At 44.7% G+C, this 24,316-nt stretch overlaps 1 protein-coding gene across 1 annotated transcript in view; it reads left to right on the top strand.

Moving 5' to 3' along the window:
- The window catches only part of EPHA8 (EPH receptor A8), a 144,174-nt gene that overhangs the window by 29,283 nt on the left and 90,575 nt on the right, over positions 1-24,316 (top strand). The window contains exon 3 of the mRNA XM_067472836.1: positions 1,246-1,909. Coding sequence (XP_067328937.1) covers positions 1,246-1,909 — 664 coding nt within the window. The remainder of the gene's footprint in view (positions 1-1,245; positions 1,910-24,316) is intronic.

Here is a 24,316-nt window from a genome sequence, read left to right as displayed (position 1 = left end):
AAAGGGAGAAATCACCAAAGAACGAGTTTAGAACCAAAATTTTCCGTGGTTACCCAAGCCTAATGGGTATATATGCGCAAGTGTAGAATAAATACATAGCTGTAAATATTAGGGCTGGGTAACCGCAGAAAAATTTGTTTCTAAACTCGATTCGTTTTTAGGGGGTTTTTGCGTTTCGTTTTCTAAAAGAATTCCAAAATTTTTCTTTAAAAAAGTTCGATATTTACGAAATTTCAGAAATCATAAAACAATTACAAAACAATTATGAATCGATTACGAACCGATTCGTTAATGGCGGCCGCGATTGCGCAATACGCTAAAAAAAATTCTGAAGCTTCCCTCTCCCTCTGTTGTTGACTGTTGGTGTGATAATTATATTTTTTTTCACTGAGAAAACAAACAGCAACTATAAAACTTGCACCAGACATGTGGAAATAATAACAAAACATTTACGAATCAATAACGAATCAATAACGAATCAATTCTGAAACAATTACGAAATGAATTGGAAAAATTCGTTTCGTTTTTTCATTTCTCCTGAATGGTTCAATATCGCTTCGTTATAAAAAAAATAACGAATTTTTAACGAATTACGAAATTAACGAATGAAACCGCCCAACCCTAGTGTAAATATTAGGCTTGGGCGGTTTCGTTCGTTAATTTCGTTATTCGTTATTAATTCGTATTTAAATTAGCTTATGATCCGATATTGAGCCATGCAGGAGTAATTAAAAATCGAAACAATTTTTTCAATTTATTTCGAAATTGTTTCGAAATTGTTTCGAAATTGTTTCGAAATTGTTTTGAAATTGTTTTGAAATTATTTCGAAATTGTTTCGAAATTGTTTCAAAATTGTTTCCGTATGTCTGGTGCAAGTTTTAGGGTGGTTGTTTGTTTTATCACACCAACAGTCAACAACAGAGGGAGAGGGAAGCTTCAGAAGTTCCCCCTGTCCCATTTGGAGGGTTTTTTAGCGTATTGCGCAATCGCGTCCGCCATTAACGAATCGATTCGTAATTGTTTCGTAATTGTTTCGTAATTTTACAAAATTTTGTATATTTCGAACTTTTTTAAAGAAAAACTTCGGAATTCTTTTAAAAAACGAAACGCAAAACCCCCTAAAAACGAAACGAGTTTAGAACCAAATTTTTCCGTAGTTACCCAAGCCTAGTAAATATGTGTAAAGAAGTGGTGACTGTCCAATTTTGTGGCTCTAACTCTTTCCCCCTACTGTTTCCTCCCAGTGGGACTCCATCAATGAAATGGACGAGTTTTTCAACCCGATCCACACCTACCAAGTGTGTAACGTCATGTCTCCAAACCAAAACAACTGGCTGCGGACGAGTTGGGTGCAGCGGCACGGGGCACACCGGGTTTACGCAGAGATCCGCTTCACCTTGCGGGACTGCAACAGCATGCCCGGGGTGCTGGGCACCTGTAAGGAGACCTTCAACCTCTACTACCTCCAGACCGACCGGGACTTGGGCAGCGCTCCCCGCGAGAACCAGTTTGTGAAGATTGACACCATCGCGGCTGACGAGAGCTTCACCAACGTGGACCTAGGTGTCCGGCGGCTCAAGCTCAACACCGAGGTGCGGGGCGTCGGACCACTGACCAAGCGAGGCTTCTACTTGGCCTTCCAAGATATTGGTGCATGCATTGCCGTCGTCTCTGTCCGTGTTTACTATAAGAAGTGCCCGGCCATGGTGAGGAACCTGGCCTCGTTTTCTGAGGCCATCACTGGAGCCGACTCCTCGTCTCTTGTGGAGGTCCGTGGTGAGTGCGTCAGGAACGCAGAGGAGAGGGACACCCCCAAAATGTACTGCAGTGCAGAAGGAGAATGGCTGGTGCCCATTGGGAAGTGTGTCTGCAGCGCCGGTTACGAGGAACTGAAGGATTCATGCCGAGGTAAGCAACGCAGACGGGTGCATCTCCTTCTCAACTGGGTTTTCATTAATTATTATATTATTATTAAACTTTATTTGTACCCCGCTAGCATCTTCCGAAGGATTCGATGCGGCTTACACAGGCCGAGGCCTCAACACACAACACAACAATACAATCTAAGCAAATCAAACAATTAAAAACAGAATAAAGCAAAATAAACAACAGGCACAATACAGTAAACACAATAAAACTGGACCGGGCCAGAGCAATGGGTACAAGATTCAAAGTGCTGATGTGACAGGAGGTGTATATGGGGCTTCTAGGGCAAGTGCGATGTGCGATGTGCAGTAATCATTGGTTCTGATAAAGTGCTAGGCCTGGGTAACAACGCAAAAATTTGTTTCTAAAATCGATTTGTATTTGGGGTTTTTTTTTGTTTCGATATTTAAAATAATTACAAAATTTTCCCTTAAAAAAGTTCGGTATTTACGAAATTCCGTTAATATTTACAAAACATTTTGTAAAGATGGCGCCCTTTTTTTTCAATATTTTTTCAATATTTTTTTAATTTAATTATTAATTTAGTAGAATAGGGAGGAGAAATTATTATTAAGGAGGGAAGGCAGGCACTCACTCTGGCGGGCCCTCAAGTGCTGCCGCCGAGTCGGGCCCGGCTCCTCCGAAGCAATGCGAAATTGGGAGAAGGGCTCCCCAAAGGCCATCTAGCCCAGCCCTCCGCTAAGGAATTGGGAGAATGAAGCACACTCACCGCAAAGGTGAGGAAGGAGGGACGGGCCGCCTTCCCGCTGAGGGTCGCTCGCCCTCTCGCTCGCCCTCTCGCTCGCTGCTCGCCCTCTCGCTCACCCTCTCACTCGCCGCTTGCCCTCTCGCTCGCCCTCTCGCTCGCCCTCTCGCTCGCCACTCGCCCTCTCGCTCGCCCTCTCGCTCGCCGCTCGCCCTCTCGCTCGCCCTCTCGCTCGCCACTCGCCCTCTCGCTCGCCGCTCGCCCTCTCGCTCGCCGCTCGCCCTCTCGCTCGCCCTCTCGCTCGCCACTCGCCCTCTCGCTCGCCCTCTCGCTTGCTTGCTCAGCCGGCGCCTTCCCCGCCCTCTCCTCCTCCTCCTCCTCCTCCTCCTCCTCCTCCTCTTTCAGGCTCTGCCTCTGACTGGCTAAGAGAGGAGAGAGAGGAGAGCTCCCAGCAAGCATCGCCAGGCGGCCATCTTACGTATTTCCAAAATGGACGGAACTACAAAAATTTTTGGCGCATGCCGTTTCGATATTTAAAAACACTTCCGGGTTTAAAAATAAGTTTTGTAATCGTTTTGTAATTGCTAAAATTAACGAATATTTAACGAATTACAAAATTAACGAACGAAACCGCCCAGGCCTAGGTGGTGGAGATTTCCTAATCTGGGAAGGCGCATCGGAAAAGCCAGGTCTTCAAGTTCTTTCTGAAGACAGCCAATGTAGGGGCCTGTCTAAGGTCTTTGGGGAGGGTGTTCCAGAGTCGGGGGGCCACCACGGAAAAGGCCCTGTTCTGCGTTCCGCGTCCCCACCAAGCGCGCTTGCGACGCCGGTGGGATCACAAGCAGGGCCTCTTCAGATGACCGAAGTGAACGTGTGCGTTCGTAGATGGAAATGTGGTCACGCAGGTAGGCTGGTCCCAAACCATTCAGGGCGTTGTAGGTCAGCACCTGCACCTTGAATTGGGCTCGGAAAATAAATGGCAGCCAGTGGAGCTCCTTGAACAGGAGGGTTGACCTCTCTCTGTAACATCCTGGCTGCTGATCGTTGGACCAGTTGGAGCTTCCGAGCCGTCTTCAAGGGCAGCCCCACGTAGAGCACATTGCAGTAGTCCAATCTGGAGGTGACCAAGGCATGGACCACTCCGGCCAGATCCGCCTTCGCGAGGTACGGACGCAGCTGGCGCACGAGTCTCAGTTGTGCGAAAGCCCTCCCGGACACCGCCGATGCCTGAGCCGCAAGCGTAAGCGTTGAATCATAGAATCATAGAATCAAAGAGTTGGAAGAGACCTCATGGGCAATCATCCAGTCCAACCCCCTTCTGCCAAGAAGCAGGAATATTGCATTCAAATCACCCCTGACAGATGGCCATCCAGCCTCCCTACTGCTAACCCTTTGAGAAGCAAAACAACCACCACCTTCTCTTCCCCCTCCTCCACATAGAATCCTAGAATCAAAGAGTTGGAAGAGACCTCCTGGGCCATCCAGTCCAACCCCATTCTGCCAAGAAGCAGGAATATAGCATTCAAATCACCCCTGACAGATGGCCATCCAGCCTCTGCTTAAAAGCTTCCAAAGAAGGAGCCTCCACCACACTCCAGGGCAGAGGGTTCCACTGCTGAACGGCTCTCACAGTCAGGAAGTTCTTCCTAATGTTCAGATGGAATCTCCTCTCTTGTAGTTTGAAGCCATTGCTCCATTGCGTCCTAGTCTCCAAGGAAGCAGAAAACAAGCTTGCTCCCTCCTCCTCCCTGTGGCTTCCTCTCACATATTGATACATGGCTATCATATCTCCTCTCAGCCTTCTCTTCTTCAGGCTAAACATGCCCAGCTCTTTAAGCCGCTCCTCATAGGGCTTGTTCTCCAGACCCTTGATTATTTTAGTCGCCCTCCTCTGGACACATTCCAGCTTGTCAATATCTCTCTCGAATTGTGGTGCCCAGAATTGGAAACAATATTCCAAGTGTGGTCTAACCAAAGCAGAATAGAGCATGGGGAGCATGACTTCCCTAGATCTAGACACTATGCTCCTCTTGATGCAGGCCAAAATCCCATTGGCTTTTTTTGCCGCCACATCACATTGTTGGCTCATGTTTAACTTGTTGTCCACGAGGACTCCAAGATCTTTTTCACAGGTACTGCTCTCAAGCCAGGCATCGTCTCCCATTCTGTATCTTTGCATTTCGTTTTTCCTGCCTAAGTGGAGTATCTTGCATTTGTCCCTGTTGAACTTCATTTTGTTAGTTTTGGCCATTCATCTCTCTAATCTGTCAAGATCGTTTTGAATCCTGCTCTTGTCCTCTGGAGTCTTGGCTCTCCCTCCCAATTTGGTGTCGTCTGCAAACTTGATGATCATGCCTTCTAGCCCTTCATCTAAGTCATTAATAAAGATGTTGAACAGGACCGGGCCCAGTGCTGATGGCACTCCACTCGTCACTTCTTTCCAGGATGAAGAGGAAGCCTTGGGGAGAATCACCCTCTGGGTTCGTCCATTTCACCAATTACAGATCCACCTCACCGTAGTTTTGCCTCGCCCACATTGGACTAGTTTCCTTGCCAGAAGGTCATGGGGGACCTTGTCGAAGGCCTTCCCGAAATCCAGACACGCTCCGTCCACGGCATTCCCCGCATCTACCCAGCTTGTAGCTCTATCGAAAAAAGAGATCAAATGAGTCTGGCATGAGTTGTTTTTGATAAATCCATATTGGATGGGAATGACACTTCCAAACCAGGAACTTCCTTCTTAGTAATGGAACCGAATGACATTTTCACCTCTCCTTATATGATTCAAGGGCGCGTTATCTCCCCGTCCCCAAACTTGGCCAAATAAACCCACCCGCATTCTCTCCTGCATGACTTTGGCGGAGGTAACCTTGGGCCGTTCTCCCCATTTCCCCGCTCCAAATATCAACAACGCCACCGATTGCTATTTGCCGAGGCAAAGCTTGGCTCCCCGAAAGAGCGTTTGAGAAGGAACGAGAAGCAAACAAAGCCTCCTGCGAGGAGCCCAGCGAGCCAGCTGCTGTACACACGGAGCCCCAGGCCAGCACACAGCAGGGCTCTCCGAACAGCTGCCGTCTCCTTATCGCCGTTTGTACAGTCGCACAAACCTTCCCGGATCCCACGTCCTTTCTCTCTCTCTCTGGGAAAACGCCTTCCGTCCGCCACCAAGCTTGGAGCTCAGCCATACTTCGGGGTGATGGATTAAGGAGATAACTTTGTTCCTATCGACTTTGGGCTCTTTTTCGTCGCTGTTGTTGTTGTCTTGGCTGTCGAAACTTCCTGCCAAAGACAACACAGGATTACGGAAAACGGCTGCCGAACGAACGAACGAACTCCAGAGGTGGACGGAGCCAAGGGGGGACTCTGGCACAGTGCCAGCCGCACATCGCTGGCGGGGAAGCCACTGGCCGTATGCCAAGTGATCGATGCGCCGGGGAGAGAGCAACGACGGCGAACTCTGTTTGGACTGGATAGGATAGCATATCTCCGCTGTTACTGATTCCCTGCCTTCCCAAGAGTCCGACTATCCCATTTGGCCTCTAGATGTGCCAACGTTGTACGCGGTGTGTGCGAGTCTTTATATCTGCCTTCAAGATAACCTATGGATGGATGGCGACCCATTAATTTTGTAGGGGTGTACAAATCCATTCTGTTTTCATTCTGAATTTTGTGTGTCCCTTGTTCTGTTTTCAGGAAGATTCCAGGAGATTAGGAGGGGAGCCATTCGGATTCGTAATTCGGGATCCAGAGGTCCGTTTCCGTTTCAGGAAGAATATTCCCGAAACAGAACGGAAACAGAGCAGATTCTGTTCCATTTTACGCATCCAATCCACTCTGTTTTCATTCCAAATTTCATGTGCCCCCCGTTCCGTTTTCAGGAAGATTCTAGTACCCTAGGAGGGGAGCTGTTCTGATTCGTAATTTGGGATCAAGAGGTCCGTTTCCGTTTCAGGAAGAATCTTCCCGAAACAGAATGGAAACAGAGCAGATTCTGTGCTGTTTCACGCACCCAATCCACTCTGCTTTCATTCTGTTTTCATTCCAAATTTCGTGCCCCCCCCCCCCCCGTTCCATTTTCAGGAAGATTCTAGTACCTTAGGAGGGGAGACGTTCTGCTTCGTAATTCAGGATCCAGAGGTCTGTTTCTGTTTCAGGAAGAATATTCCCGAAACAGAACGGAAACAGAGCAGATTCTGTTCCATTTCACGCATCCAATCCACTCTGTTTCCATTCCAAATTTCATGTGCTCCCATTCCATTTTCAGGAAGATTCTAGGAGAGAAACTTCAGTCTGAGAAGGTGTCTGTGTGAGAAGGCCTCAGTGGGAGAAAGGAGTGGAGGGGAGCAGTTCGGATTCGTAATTTGGGATCCAGAGTTCCATTTCTGTTTCAGGAAGAATCTCCCTGAAAACAGAATGGAAACAGAGCAGATTCAGTGCCGTTTCACGCACCCAATCCACTCTGTTTTCATTCTGTTTTCATTCCAAATTTCATGTGCCTCCCTGTTCCATTTTCAGGAAGATTCTAGGAACTTAGGAGGGGAGCAGTTCGGATTCGTAATTTGGGATCCAGAGTTCCATTTCTGTTTCAGGAAGAATCTCCCTGAAAACAGAATGGAAACAGAGCAGATTCAGTGCCATTTCACGCATCCAATCCACTCTGTTTTCATTCCAAATTTCAGGTGCTCCCACTCCATTTTCAGGAAGATTCTAGGAGCTTAGGAGGGGAGCTGTTCAGATTCGTAATTTGGGATCCAGAGTTCCATTTCCATTTCAGGAAGGACCTTCCCAAAATCAGAATGGAAACAGAGCAGATTCTGTGCCGTTTCACACATCCAATCCACTCTGCTTTCATTCTGTTTTTGTTCCGAAATTCATGTGTCCCCCGTTCCGTTTTCAGGAAGATTCAAGTACCTTAGGAGGGGAGACGTTCGGATTCGTAATTTGGGATCCAGAGTTCCATTTCCATTTCAGGAAGGACCTTCCCAAAATGAGAATGGAAACAGAGCAGATTCTGTGCCGTTTCACGCATCCAATCCACTCTGTTTCCATTCCAAATTTCATGTGCTCCCATTCCATTTTCTGGAAGATTCTAGGAGCTTAGGAGGGGAGACTTTCGTATTCGTAATTCAGGATCCAGAGTTCTATTTCTGTTTCAGGAAGAATCTCCCTGAAAAAAAAATGGAAACAGAGCTGATTCTGTGCCGTTTCACGCACCCAATCCACTCTGTTTTCATTCTGTTTTTATTCCAGATTTCATGTGCTCCCCGTTCCGTTTTCAGGAAGATTCTCGTACCTTAGGAGGGGAGACGTTCTGATTCGTAATTCAGGATCCAGAGTTCCATTTCTGTTTCAGGAAGAATCTCCCTGAAAACAAAATGGAAACAGAGCTGATTCTGTGCCGTTTCACGCATTCAATCCACTCTGTTTTCATTCTGTTTTCATTCCAAATTTCATATGTCCCCTGTTCTGTCTTCAGGAAGATTCTCGTACCTGAGACGTTCTGATTCGTAATTTGGGATCCAGAGTTCCATTTCTGATTCAGGAAGAATCTCCCTGAAAACAGAATGGAAACAGAGCAGATTCTGTGCCATTTCACGCCTCCAATCCACTCTGTTTTCATTCCAAATTTCATGTGCTCCCATTCCATTTTCAGGAAGATCCTGGGAGCTTAGGAGGGGAGCCGTTCGGATTCGTAATTTGGGATCCAGAGTTCCATTTCCGTTTCAGGAAGAATCTTCCTGAAAACAGAACGGAAACAGAACAGATTCTTTGGTGAGACCCGATTGACTCTGTTTTCATTCTGTTTCATTCCAAATTTCATGTGCCCCCCCCCCCACCATTCTGTTTTCAGGAAGATTCCAGAACCTTAGGAAGGCAGATGTGTCGCCATCCGTCTGTAGGTTAACTTGAAGGCAGAGATAAACACTTGTGTACACTGCATACTACATCGGCACATCTGGAGGCCAAATAGGACATTCAGACTCTTGGGAAGGCAATAACAACAGAGAAATGTTATCCTATCCAGAACAAACATTGCTCTCTTTAACAGTGTCGTATGATAATACCCTAAATATGGTGGATGGTCCTTCTCTGGAGGATTTTTAGTCTTCCTGGTCTAAGAAAACCTTATGAAGTGTATGGGTAGCATTTTTTTCATGTTAGGAGTGACTTGAGAAACTTCAAGTCACTTCTGGTGTCAGAGAATTGGCCGTCTGCAAGGACGTTGCCCAGAGGACGCCCAGATGTGTTACCTGTCAGTGCGTATTTTCATGTATGACGTATGTTTAAGTGCAATTTTATGTGATAGGATTGTGATTGTAATAGACTGTAATCGAATTGTATTGCCAGGATGTATGTTTACACAGTAGAGTTAGAAACAGCAAAGTAGCAACTAGCTGTGAGAATGTGACCCTGAGTTCTTGGTGTGTGAAACATTAGGGAGTGCCAGAGATAACCCCTTGCCAGCTGCAGTTTGCTTGTGTGCCTATCTCGTTAGTTCTGTGTTCTAGGGCTGGGCGGTTTCATTCGTTAATTTCGTAATTCGTTATTAATTCGTTATTTTTTGATAACGAAGCGATATTGAACCATTCAGGAGCAACTAAAAATCGAAATGAATTTTTCAATTCGTTTCGTAATTGTTTCGTAATTGTTTCGTAATTGTTTCGAAATCGTTTCGTTATTATTTCCGTATGTGTGGTGCAAGTTTTATAGTTGTTGTTTGTTTAATCAGTGAAAAAAAAATTATAAATTATCACACCAACAGTCAACAACAGAGGGAGAGGGAAGCTTCAGAAGTTCCCCCTGTCCCATTTGGAGGTTTTTTTAGCGTATTTCGCTGTCGCGTCCGCCATTAATGAATCGATTCGTAATTGTTTCCTAATTGTTTCGTATTGTTTTGTAATTTACAAAATTTCGTAAATATCGAACTTTTTAAAAGAAAAAATTCGGAATTCTTTTAAAAAACGAAATGCAAAAAACCCTTAAAAACGAATCGATTTTAGAAACAAATTTTTCCGTGGTTGCCCAGCCCTAATGTTTACACAGTAGAGTTAAAAACAGCAAAGCAGCAACTAGCTATGAGAATGTGACCCTGTGACCCTGAGTTCTTGGTGTGTGAAACATTAGGGAGTGCCAGAGATAACTCCTTGCCAGCTGCAGTTTGCTTGTGTGCCTATCTCATTAGTTCTGTGTTCCTCACGTCTGTCTGTTCATGATGAATGTTGTGTTTTGGAACTGCTCAAGTAAATCTGAACCTGCTTTTTACCGATGACTCCAGAGTCCATTATTCAGTGCTTCCGTGATTCTTTGCTAGCTCAACATTACCCCCCGGGGGTGGGAGGACTCAGGGCGGCTTACATCTGGCACAATTCAATGCCATTACATATAAATAATAGGGCTGGGCGGTTTCGTTTCGTAATTTTGTAATTCGTTATTAATTCGTTATTTTTTTGATAATGAAGCGATATTGAACCATTCAGGAGCAACTAAAAAACGAAACGAATTTTTCCAATTTGTTTAGTAATTGTTTCGAAATCGTTTCGTTATTATTTCCGCATGTCTGGTGCAAGTTTTATAGTTGTTGTTTGTTTTATCAGTAAAAAAAATATATAATTATCACACCAACAGTCCCATTTGGAGGGTTTTTTAGCGTATTGCGCGGTCGCGTCCACCATTAACGAATCGATTCGTAATTGTTTTGTTATTGTTTCGTAATTTCTGAAATTTCGTAAATATCGAACTTTTTTTTAAGGAAGATTTTGGAATTCTTTTAAATAACGAAACGCAAAAAACCCCTAAAAACGAATCGAAATTTTTCCGTGTTTGGACAGCCCTAATAAATAATACATACAGTAATCTATATAAATAAAAAAATGTAATGTTCGTTTGTGATATTCACAGAACTCAAAAACCACTGGGGGAATTGACACCAAATTTGGATATGATACACCTAACAACCCAATTTATGTCCTCCACTCAAAAAGCCCCCAAAGAAACAGCAGAAACCCCAAAAATCCACACAAGGGAAGAGCGGCTGTTACAGCATTGAGAGCCAAGTGCATGTGCACACACAGCCATACAAACAGAACTGGCACAGCGAGCAGCACCGAACTCCCTCCCTCACCTGCTACCAAACAGGAGCTTTTTTGTTGAGTTCCAGGGCCAGAGAAGCAGATGGCGGAAACAGAAGAACGGCCTGCCTCAGGGGAGCATGCTTGCTCCATCCATGTTCAACATCTACACAAATGACCAGCCACTGCCAGAAGGGACAGAGAGCTTCATCTATGCTGATGATCGTGCCATCACCGCTCAAGCAGGGAGCTTTGAGATGGTTGAACAGAAGCTTTCCGAAGCTCTAGGTGCTCTTACTGCCTATGAATGCAATATTCCTGCTTCTTGGCAGAATGGGGTTGGACTGGATGGCCCAGGAGGTCTCTTCCAACTCCTTGATTCTTTGATTCTATGATTCTCTAAAACTTTGAAAATTCACCGAAAATCCGTGGATAAGTGGAACATTCTGAAATTTGGTGGGCTAAGAGTGGTAAATGTGTTCTACCCTAAACGGTTTGGACTCTTTAGCAGTAGAACTCTCTGCCTTATAGTCCAGTGGAAGCTCCTTCTTTTTTGGAAAGTTTTAAGCAGAGGCTGGATGGCCATCTGTCAGGGGGAGGAGGGCTTTGATTGTGCTTTTCCTGCATGGCCGAAGGACTGGATGGCCCATATGGTCTCTTCCAACGTTATGATTCTATGTTCCCATGACGTTCTGCAGCACATTTTTCTCTAGTTTTTCAATCAATATCTCAACTAATTCAACCTGGTTTCTGCCACGGAAACAGAAGAACGGCCTGCCTCAGGGGAGCGTGCTTGCTCCGTCCATGTTCAACATCTACACAAATGACCAGCCACTGCCAGAAGGGACCGAGAGCTTCATCTATGCTGACGATCGTGCCATCACCGCTCAAGCAGGGAGTTTTGAGATGGTAGAACAGAAGCTTTCCGAAGCTCTAGGTGCTCTTACTGCCTATTACAGGGAAAACTAGCTGATCCCTAATCCATCCAAAACACAGACATGTGCCTTTCATCTCAAGAACAGAGAAGCATCCCGAGCTCTGAAGATCACCTGGGAAGGAATCCCACTGGAGCATTGCAGCGCACCCAAATACCTGGGAGTCACTCTGGGCAGTGCTCTGACCTACAAGAAGCACTGCCTGAACATCAAGCAAAAAGTGGGCGCTAGAAACAATATCGTACCAAAGCTGACTGGCACAACCTGGGGATCACAACCAGATACAGTGAAGACATCTGCCCTTGCGCTATGCTACTCTGCTGCTGAGTATGCATGCCCAGTGTGGAACACATCTCACCACACTAAAACAGTGGATGTGGCTCTGAATGAGACATGCCGCATTATCACAGGGTGTCTGCGCCCTACACCACTGGAGAAATTACACTGCTTAGCCGGTATCGCACCACCTGACATCCCCCGGGAAGTAGCAGCCAATAGTGAAAGGACCAAGGCAGAGACATCTCCAGCTCATCTCTTGTTTGGGTATCAGCCAGCACGCCAACGACTTAAATCTAGACATAGTTTTCTAAGATCTACAGAGACACTCGCTGGAACACCTCAGCAAGCGAGAGTCCAAAAGTGGCAGGCTCAAACCCAGCACCTCAACCAATGGCTGATACCCAATGAGAGACTCCCTCCTGGGCACACAGAAGACTGGGCGACTTAGAAGGCACTGAACAGACTGCACTCTGGCACCAAGAGATGCAGAGCCAACCTTCAGAAATGGGGCCACAAAGTGGAATCCTCGGCATGCGAGTGCGGAGAAGAGCAAACCACTGACCACCTGCTGCAATGCAACCTGAGCCCTGCCACATGCACAAGGGAGGACCTTCTTGCAGCAACACCGGAAGCACTCCAAGTGGCCAGAAAGAAAGTAGGAAGCATGGGAAAGAGGGGAGAGCACACCTTGCACAGCCTGGGGGAGGGAGAGAGAGGCGGCCTCCTCTCTTCCCTCCTCTTGGCTCTTCCCGTTGCCTTTGCAAAGGTGGGCACTTCCAAGGCTTCCAGCCCCCACCAAGGTTCTGAGTCATCCCAACCCTGCTCTATGCCTGCGAGACGTGGACTGTATACAGATGTCAACATTGACACTGAAATACAACACCACCTGAGCTCTGCGAGTGCAGCATTTTTCCGAATGAAGCACAGAGTGTTTGAGGACCGGGACATCCATAGGGAGACCAAGATGCTTGTTTATAATGCTATTGTCCTCCCAACCCTGCTATACACCTGCGAGACATGGACTGCCTACAGATGTCAACATTGACACTGAAATACAACACCACCTGAGCTCTGCGAGTGCAGCCTTTTTCCGAATGAAGCAAAGAGTGCTTGAGGATTGGGATATCTGTAGGGAGACCAAGGTGCTTATTTATAATGCTATTGTCCTCCCAACCCTGCTATACGCCTGCGAGACATGGACTGTCTACAGACGTCAACATTGACACTGAAATACAACACCGCCTGAGCTCTGCGAGTGCAGCATTTTTCCGAATGAAGCACAGAGTGTTTGAGGACCGGGACATCCATAGGGAGACCAAGATGCTTGTTTATAAAGCCATTGTCCTCCCAACGCTGCTCTATGCCTGCGAGACGTGGACTGCCTACAGACGTCAACATTGACACTGAAATACAACACCACCTGAGCACTGCGAGTGCAGCATTTTTCCGAATGAAGCAGAGAGTGCTTGAGGACTGGGATATCCGTAGGGAGACCAAGGTGCTTGTTTATAATGCTATTGTCCTCCCAACCCTGCTATACGCCTGCGAGACATGGACTGCCTACAGACGTCAACATTGACACTGAAATTCAGCACCACCTGAGCTCTGTGAGTGCAGAATTTTTCCGAATGAAGCAGTGTGTTTGAGGACTGGGACATCCGGAGGGAGACCAAGGGGCTTGTTTATAATGCTATTGTCATCCCAACACTGCTATACACCTGTGAGACATGGACTGCCTACAGATGTAAACATTGAGACTGAAATACAACACCACCTGAGCTCTGCGAGTGCAGCATTTTTCCGAATGAAGCAGTGTGTTTGAGGACCGGGATATCCGTAGGGAGACCAAAGTGCTTGTTTATAATGCTATTGTCATTCCAACCCTGCTATACACCTGCGAGACGTGGACTGTCTACAGATGTCAACATTGACACTGAAATACAACACCACCTGAGCACTGCGAGTGCAGCATTTTTCCGAATGAAGCAGAGAGTGCTTGAGGACTGGGATATCCGTAGGGAGACCAAGGTGCTTGTTTATAATGCTATTGTCATCCCAACCCTGCTATATGCCTGTGAGACATGGACTGTCTACAGACGTCAACATTGACACTGATATACAACACCACCTGAGCTCTGCGAGTGCAGCATTTTTCCGAATGAAGCACAGTTTGAGGACCGGGACATCCATAGGGAGACCAAGGTGCTTGTTTATAATGCTATTGTCATCCCAACCCTGCTATATGCCTATGAGACATGGACTGTCTACAGACGTCAACATTGACACTGATATACAACACCACCTGAGCTCTGCGAGTGCAGCCTTTTTCCGAATGAAGCAAAGAGTGCTTGAGGACTGGGATATCCGTAGGGAGACCAAGGTGCTTGTTTATAATGCTATTGTCCTCCCAACCCTGCTATACGCCTGTGAGACATGGACTGTCTACAGATGTCAATATTGACACTGATATACAACACCACCTGAGCTCTGCGAGTGCAGCCTTTTTCCGAATGAAGCAAAGAGTGTTTGAGGACCGGGACATCCGTAGGGAAACCAAGGTGCTTGTTCATAATGCTATTGTCATCCCAACCCTGCTATACGCCTGCGAGACATGGACTGCCTACAGACGTCAACATTGACACTGAAATACAACACCGCCTGAGCTCTGCGAGTGCAGAATTTTTCTGAATGAAGCATAGAGTGTTTGAGGACTGGGGTATCCGTAGGGAGACCAAGGTGCTTGTCCTCCCAACCCTGCTATATGCCTGTGAGACATGGACAGTATACAGACGTCAACATTGACACTGAAATACAACACCACCTGAGCTCTGAGAGTGCAGCTTTTTTCCGAATGAAGCAGTGTGTTTGAGGACTGGGACATCCAGAGGGAGACCAAAGTGCTTGTTTATAATGCTATTGTCATCCCAACACTGCTATATGCCTGTGAGACGTGGACTGTCTACAGACGTCACGTGCAACTCCTGGAATGATTCCATCAGCGCTGCCTCCGGAAAATCCTGCAAATCTCTTCGGGAGAGAGATGACAAATGTCAGTGTGCTGGAAGAAGCAAAGACCACCAGCATTGAAGCGATGGTCCTCCGCCATCAACTTGGCTGGATCGGCCACGTTGTCAGGATGCCCGACCACCGTCTCCCAAAGCAGTTGCTCTACTCCGAACTCGGAAAACGGAATATTGGTGGGCAGGAAAAGAGATTGAAAGATGGGCTCAAAGCCAACCTTAAAAACTCTGGCATAGACACTGAGAACTGGGAAGCCCCGGCCCTTGAGCACTCCAGTTGGAGGTCAGCTGTGACCAGCAGTGCTGCAGAATTTGAATGGAGGGCGAAAGAGAGAAATGTGTCAAGAGGGAGGCGTGTCAAGCTAACTGCCTTCTTGGAAATACAGCAAAACAAGGCTGATAAAGCTGCACGAAACCCTCTTGCGCGTCGTGGGGAAAGCCATGGCTTTTCTCCCTTTTTCTCGCAACCTCGCACGCTCGAGAGAAAAGGGAAGCCTCCTCCTTTTTGGCGGAGGGCGTTGTTAAACTCATTACGACAAAACGCCGGGGCTGTTCGGCATCTTAAGGCGGATTTAGGAAAGGATTAGGCAAATCCGTGGAGGATAGAGCTGTCAGGGGCAGTTCCCTCGTGATGACTCTATAGCCGCGCCGACGATCGGAGAAAACAGCCGCAGGAAAGAAACAGCGTTGCCTGAGCGGATTGCGAGGTTGCGGCATTCCTGAAAATAATATGTGTGAATGCCGCGCTTTGTTTCTCCTTCGTGCTTTCTTTGTACTTGTGTTTTGATACTCACTTTTCCTAGTCACCTCTATAAGACCCTGGCTTCCCTCTCTCCTCTGACATTTCTCGTATTTTGGTTGCTTTCAAGCCAAGTTCAAAGTATACTAGACGCTTTGAGACTACATTTCCTTCTATGAACCAGCACGGGCACTAAAATCTACCGGGGAGACCCTCCTCCCAGCCACACCTCCTCTCAGTCCCACCTAAGTTCTACTGGGGAGGCCCTACTCTCAGTCCTACTGGGGAGACTCTCCCCTTGTTCCTATCGGGGAGGCCCTCCTCTCAGTCCCACCTCCTTTTGGTCCTACCTCCTTTCGGTCCCCACTCCTCTCAGTCCCCACTTCTCTCGGTCCCCCCTCCTCTTGGTCCCACCTCCTCTCAGTTCCCGCTCCTCTCGGTCCCCCCTCCTCTTGGTCTCACCTTCTCTCAGTCCCCGCTCCTCTCGGTCCCCCCTCCTCTTGGTCTCACCTTCTCTCAGTCCCCCCTCCTCTCGGTCCCACCTCCTCTCAGTCCCCGCTCCTCTCGGTCCCACCTCCTCTCAGTCCCCGCTCCTCTCGATCCCCCCTCCTCTCGGTCCCACCTCCTCTCAGTCCCCGCTCCTCTTGGTCCCCCCTCCTCTCGGTCCCACCTCCTCTCAGTCCCCGCTCCTCTCAGTCCCACCTCCTTTCAGTCCCCGCTCTTCTCGGTCCCCCCTCCTCTCGGTCCCACCTCCTCTCAGTCCCCACTCCTCTCGATCCCCCCTCCTCTCGGTCCCACCTCCTCTCAGTCCCTGCTCCTCTCGGTCCCCCCTCCTCTTGGTCCCACCTCCTCTCAGTCCCCGCTCCTCTTGATCCCCCCTCCTCTCGGTCCCCACTCCTCTCGGTCCCCATTCCTCTCAGTCCCCACTCCTCTCGGTCCCACCTCCTCTTGGTCCCCACTCCTCTTGGTCCCCACTCCTCTCGGTCCCCCCTCCTCTCGGTCCCCACCCCTCTCAGTCCCCCCTCCTCTTGGTCCCACCTCCTCTCAGTCCCACCTAAGTTCTACTGGGAAGGTCCTACTCTCAGTCCTACCGGGGAGGCCCTCCTCTTGTTCCCATTGGGGAGGCCCTCCCCTCGGTCCCACCTCCTCTCATTCCCACCTATGTTCTACTGGGAAGGTCCTACTCTCAGTCCTACCGGGGAGGCCCTCCTCTTTTCCTATTGGGGAGGCCCTCCTCTCAATCCCACCTCCTCTCAGTCCCACCTAAGTTCTACTGGGGAGGCCCCCTCTCATTCCTATCGGGGAAGCCCTCCTCTCAGCCCCACCTCCTCTCAGTCCCCCCTCCTCTCGGTCCCACCTCCTCTCAGTCCCACCTAATTTCTACTGGGGAGGCCCTACTCTCAGTCCTACTGGGGAGGCCCTCCCCTCAGTCCCACCTCTTCTTAGTCCCACCTCCTCTCAGTCCCACCTAAGTTCTACTGGGGAGGCCCTATTCTCAGTACTACCGGGGAGGCTCATTTCGTGTTCCTATCGGGGAGGCCCTCCTCTTGGTCCCACCTCCTCTCAGTCCCACCTCCTCTCAGTCCCCCCTCCTCTCGGTCCCCCTCCTCTTGGTAGTACTTATTCTCGGTTCCCCCTCCTCTCGGCCCCACCTCCTCTCAGTCCCACCTAAGTTCTACTGGGGAGGCCCTACTCTCAATTCTGTCAGGGAGGCCCTCCTCTCGGTCCCACCTCTTCTTAGTCCCACCTCCTCATGGCCCCACCTAAGTTCTACTGGGGAGGCACTACTCTTCAGTCCTACTGGGGAGGCCCCCTCTCATTCCTATCTGGGAGGCCCTCCTCTTGGTCCCACCTCCTCTCAGTCCCCCCTCCTCTTGGTCCCCCCTCCTCTTGGCTCCACCTCCTCTCAGTTCCACCTAAGTTCTACTGGGGAGGCCCTCCTCTCGGTCCCATCTAAGATATACAGGGGAGGCCCGAAAGAAGAAGGAAGGAAAGGAGGAAGGAAGGAAGGAAAGAAGGGAGAAAGAAAAGAAAGAAGGAAAGAAGGGAGGAAGAAAGAAGGTAATAAGGAAGGAAGGAAGGAAGGAAGGAAGGAAGGAAATAATGTGAGAAGAAAAGAAGGAAGGAAGGAAAGAAGGAAGCATGGAAAGAAGTAAGGGAAGAAAGGAGGAAGAAAGGAAGGTAATAAGAAAAGAAAGAAAGGAAGGAAGGAAGGAAGGAAGGAAGGAAGGAAGGAAGGAAAGAATGTGAGAAGAAAAGAAGGCAGAAAGGAAAGACGGAAAGATGGAAGAAAGGAAGGAGTTATGATATTGAACATAGACTTAATCCTATTATAAAACTAACTGATCAACCCAATTCAACCAATCTCATCCTTTATATCTACCTAGATACGTTTATTTCCCACATTAAAATATTGATTCACATTAAATAAATGTTCAACTGATCTTCTTATTAATTTTATTAAATAATATAGCAACACATCTATATATACAAACGTCAAAATCAATACAAAAGTGCAACTGCTAGGTTGAATGACAACACCACACTTCTTCTTCTTCTTCTTCTTCTTCTTCTTCTTCTTCTTCTTCTTCTTCTTCTTCTTCTTCTTTTATTGATACAAAAGCACATTCCCCCTCCATCTCTTCCTTCCTTCTTTCCTGTCTTCCTTCTTTCCTTCCTTTGATTCTTCCTCCCTCCCTCCCTCCCTCCCTCCCTCCCTTCCTTCTTTCCCCTCCCTCCTTTCCTTCCTTCTTTCCTGTCTTCCTTCCTTCCTTTGTTTGATCCTTCCTTCCTCCTTTCCTCCCTCCCTCCCTTCCTTTGTTTCTTCCTTCCTTCTTTCTTTCTTTCCTTCTTTCTTTCCTTCCTTCCTTCTTTCCTTAATTCCTTCCTTCTTTTCTTCTCACGTTCCTTCCTTCCTTCCTTCCTTCCTTCCTTCCTTCCTTCCTTCCTTCCTTCCATTCCTTTCTTGTTACCTTCCTTTCTTCCTCCCTTCTTTCCTTCTTTCTTTTCTTTCTCCCTTCTTTCCTTCCTTCCTTCCTTCTATCCTTCCTTAGTTTGTTTCTTCCTTCCTCCCACCCTCCCTCCCTCACTTCCTTTGTTTCTTCCTTACTTCCTTCCTTCTTTCTTTCCTTCCTTCTTTCCTTAATTCCTTCCTTCTTTCCTTACTTCTTTCCATGCTTCCTTCTTTCCTTCCTTCTTTTCTTCTCACTATCTTTCCTTCCTTCCTTCCTTCCTTCCTTCCTTCTTTCCTTTCCTTTCCTTTCCTTTCTTATTACCTTTCTTTCTCCTTTCTTTCCTTCCTTCCTTCCTTCCTTCCTTCCTTCCTTCCTTCCTTTCCTTTCCTTTCCTTTCCTTTCCTTTCTTATTACCTTTCTTTCTCCCTTCTTTCTTTCTTTCTTTCTTTCTTTCTTTCTTTCCTTCCTTCCTTCCTCCCTTACTTCCTTCCTTCTTTCTTTCCTTCCTTCCTTAATTCCTTCCTTCTTTCCTTACTTCTTTCCATGCTTCCTTCTTTCCTTCCTTCTTTACTTCTCACTATCTTTCCTTCCTTCCTTCCTTCCTTCCTTCCTTCCTTCCTTCCTTCCTTCCTTCCTTCCTCCTTTCCTTCCATCTTCCTTCCTTCCTCCCCCTCCCAGTTAAAATCAGTAAAATGCAACAATAGCTGCAGAATAAACTGTAATTATCTATTACAGCAAATGAGATCTATATGCTGGATTATTATTATTAATATTATTATTATTAATTTTCGTATACATTTTTGTTAAATGTCAGTTGATTAAAATGAAATAAGACGTCAACCGGTCGTCTTCCAAGCCCACGGACAGCGCCTTCCTTTTCCTGTGATGGTTGAGTTAATGTATCCGTTTCTGGAATCTCGGCTAATTTGCCTCTCCGTTCGCCTTTATAGGAAATGCCTAGTTCCGTGAGATTTCTAATCCGCAAAGCAGTGCCTATTTAATTGCTTGCGGAGGCAGGAATGAGATCCCGCCTGCTGAGTAAATTTTCCCCCCCGATCTGCCATTGAGACAGATATATAAACCCCACTTTGCGGCATTAATAATCTTTCCGTAAATATCAGAGAAACTCCGATTTAGACAAGAGGGAAGAAATTAAATGCGTTACCTTGACAGTTGTGCTCAAAAGTGCGGCTCCAAATTAATTTCCCTGTGCTTTTCGCAGCAAGGCGTCTTATTTGTTATGGATGTTTGAACAGTGACGGGTTTATTTATAGCTTTAGCATTTGCTTAGGAAAAGAGGCTCCCGAAACAACACACCTTTCAACACCGAGTCCTGTGACAGCCGTGGAAAACAGTGTTTCAATACAATTCTAAAACTTGGCGGGCTAACAGTGGTAAATGTGTCCTAGAATAGTAATAAGTACCATGTGGATAGTAGGCCTGGGTAACCATGGAAAAAAATTGGTTCTAAACTCATTTTGTTTTGAGGGGGCCCTTGCGTTTCGTTTTTTTTAATAATTCCAAAATTATCCTTGAAAAAATTTCAAAATTTACGAAATTTCGTAAAATTACGAATCGATTCATTAATGGCGGACGAGATTGCGCAATATGCTAAAAAAAACCTCCAAATGGGACAGGAGGAACTTCTGAAGCTTCCTTCTCCCTCTGTTGTTGACTGTTGGTGTGATAAAACAAACAACAACTATCAAACTTGCACCAGACATGCGAAAATAATTACGAAATAATTACGAAATAATTTTGAAATAATTTCGAAATAAATTGAAAAAATTGTTTCGAATTACTCCTCACACAATTCCTGCATGGCTCAATATTGGATCGTAAGCTAATTTAAATACGAATTAATAACGAATAACGAAATTAACGAATGAAACCGCCCAAGCCTAGTGGATAGCTCTATCAACGAAGGGGAAGGGAACCCCTGAAGTTTCCCATTGGCACAATTCCTGAACGGAAAATTCATAAGTTCGTTGATAGAGCGATCAGCATGGAACTTATTACTATTCTAGGACACATTTACCACTCTTAGCCCGCCAAGTTTTAGAACATTTTACCCATCCACTGAATTTTGGGGAAATTTTGAAGGAACACACCTTTCAACACCAAGGCCTGTGCCAGCCATGGAAAAGGGCGTTTCAATACTCAGTACTAAATTACGGGAATTGCGGCGAATCGTTTCAAAAGGGTCTGTATTGTAACTATAACGAAGTTATGAATTTTCCACTCAGGAATTGTGCCAATGGGAAACTTCAGGGGCTCCTTTCTCCCTCAATACAACTATCAGCATGGAACTTATTACTGTTCTAGGACACATTTACCACTGTTAGCCCGCCAAGTTTTAGAACATTTCACCCATCCACTGATTTTTGGGGAATTTTTCAAGCCTTTACAAACAACATTGTTTAAAAAGAGCTATTTCTGTTAAGGAATTGTACCAATGGGAAACTTCAGGGGCTCCTTTCTCCCTCGTTGATAGAGCTATCAGCATGGAACTTATTACGATTCTAGGACACATTTACCACTGTTAGCCCGACAAGTTTTAGAACATTTCACCCGTCCACTGATTTTTGGGGAATTTTTGAAGCAACACACCTTTCAACACCAAGGACTGTGGCAGCCATGGAAAACAGGGTTTCAATATTCATTACTAAATTAGAGGAATTGCGGTGAATCATTTCAAAAGGGTCCGTATTGTAACTATAACGAAGTTATGAATTTTCCGTTCAGGAATTGTGCCAATGGGAAACTTCAGGGGCTCCTTTCTCCCTCGTTGATAGGGCTATCAGCATGGAACTTATTACTATTCTAGGACACATTTACCACTGTTAGCCCGCCAAGTTTTAGAACATTAGTCTTTCATTCCTTCTCTTATTCATCCTTCCTTCCTTCCCGCTTTCCTTCCTTCTCTCCATCCCTCCATCTCTCCTTCCTTCCTTTCTTCCCACCCTCCCTCCTCTCTTATTGTTTCTTCCTTTCTTCCTTCCTTTCATCTCTCTTTCCTTCCTTCTCTCTTTCCTTCTCTTATTAATTCTTCTTTCCTTTCTTCCCTCCTCCCTTCCTCTCCTTCTTTCCTTTCCTCCCTACCTTCGCCTTTCCTTATTCTATCCTTCTCTTATTCATCCTTCCTTCTTTCCTTCCTTCCTTCCCTCCTTCCTTTCTTCCCACCCCCTCTTCTCTTATTGATTCTTCCTTTCTTCCCTCCTTCCTTTCATCTTTCCTTTCCTTCTTATTATTATTATTATTATTATTATTATTATTATTATTATTATTATTATTATATTTGATCTATTACCTGCCTCTTCTTGCAGCTCAACAACCTTATTATTATATTAAATCTATTTACTAAAAATCTATTTATTACCAGCCTCGTCTTGTAGCTCAACATATAATAATAATAATAATAATAATAATAATAATAATAATTGATCTATTACCTGCCTCTTGCAGCTCAACAATCTTATTATTATTATTATTATTAAACACATTATTATTATTATTATTATTATTATTATTATTATTATTATATTTCATCTATTTATTACCCACCTCTTCTTGCAGCTCAGAAACATTATTATTATTATTATTATTATTATTATTATTATTATTATTATTTTGAATCTATTACCAGCCTCTTCATGCAACTCAACAACCTTATTATTATTATTATTATTATTATTATTATATTTCATCTATTTATTACCCACCTCTTCTTGCAGCTCAAACACATTATTATTATTATTATTATTATTATTATTATTATTATTATTATTATTTTGAATCTATTACCAGCCTCTTCATGCAGCTCAACAACCTTATTATTATTATTATTATTATTATTATTATTATTATTATTATATTATATTATATTTAATCAATTTATTACCTGCCTCTTCTTGCAGCTCAAAAGCATTATTATTATTATTATTATTATTATTATTACTATTATTATATTTCATCTATTTATTACCCACCTCTTCTTGCAGCTCAAACACATTATTATTATTATTATTATTATTATTATTATTATTATTATTATTATTATTTTGAATCTATTACCAGCCTCCATGCAGCTCAACAACCTTATTATTATTATTATTATTATTATTATTATTATTATTATTATTATTATTTTACTGACACAAAAACACACTATGTCACAGCAAATAAGATCTATATGCTGGATTATTATTATTATTATTATTATTTTATTGACACAAAAACACACTATGTCATAGCAAATAAGATCTGTATGCTATATTATTATTATTATTATTATTATTATTATTATTATTATTATTTTACTGACACAAAAACACACTATGTCACAGCAAATAAGATCTATATGATGTATTATTATTATTATTATTATTATTATTATTATTATTATTTAATCTACTAGGCTAATTACTAGAGGCAATCCCTTGAGGCCCATTTTAGGATGCCGTCTTCAGCTATGCCCATAGCCAACATACAATGCTGTAAAGTGTGACCAAAAACTAATTTTAATAAATTCATAGATCAACTAATAACACATTAGACAGCAACATAAGACAATGGTGAAACATTACAACTAATTATTAAGGTATCACACAACTAAAATACAAAACCCAACGAAAGGCAGGATCGGAGGACTGGAGGATGTGATTGTCTTCTCTTCTTTCGGCGCATGTGTATCTCTCCCCTAAGGATGCAAATCCTGGCTAATTTTATTTGCGGATAATATAATAACCTCCCTCCCCGCTGTGCAAAGTCCTTGGAAACGGAATGTTATTTTCTGCGATAGAGAATGTGCGTTTTTTCTGTATCTTTTTCTGAACCAGAAACACATTTTTATTCTTTGCGGGGTGTAGAACTTCGTATTCTCTCATCCACTCGCTCCGAATTCTCAAAGTAGAACAACAGAATAGCTTTATTGTCATTTATTGCCGTCAATTATAAGGAACTTAGCAGGGAAAGGAAGAGGGGATTACAAAATAGTGAATCCCACAAGCTGCCGAGCAAATTATATCGGTGCAGGGGGATTTCTAAAACAGGAAAGAGGCAACGGGGAGATTTTGAAACTGTTTCTTCAATTGTTTTTGCTGCCACCTTTTTGTTTGGTATTCAGGCTGAGTTGTATGTGGAGAGTAGGCCTGGGTAACCACGGAAAAATTTGGTTCTAAACTCGTTTTGTTTCCAGGGGGCCCTTGCGTTTTGTTTTTTTAAATAATTCCGAAATTTTCCTTTTAAAAATTTCGAAATATACGAAATTTTGTATAATTACGAATCGATTCGTTAATGGCGGACGCGATTGCGCAATATGCTAAAAAAACCTCCAAATGGGACAGGGGGGGACTTCTGAAGCTTCCCTCTCCCTCTGTTGTTGACTGTTGGTGTGATAAAACAAACAACAACTATAAAACTTGCACCAGACATGCCAAAATAATTACGAAATAATTACAAAATAATTATGAAATAATTACAAAATAATTACGAAATAATTACAAAATAATTACGAAATAATTACAAAATAATTACGAAATAATTACAAAATAATTACTAAATAATTACGAAATAATTACAAAATAATTATGAAATAATTACAAAATAATTACGAAATAATTACGAAATAATTACGAAATAATTACGAAATCATTACAAAATAATTATGAAATAATTACAAAATAATT

The sequence above is a fragment of the Anolis sagrei genome, chromosome 13, assembly GCF_037176765.1.
Source record: "Anolis sagrei isolate rAnoSag1 chromosome 13, rAnoSag1.mat, whole genome shotgun sequence".
NCBI lineage: Eukaryota > Metazoa > Chordata > Lepidosauria > Squamata > Dactyloidae > Anolis > Anolis sagrei.
This window is presented reverse-complemented; position numbering and strand designations above follow the sequence as displayed.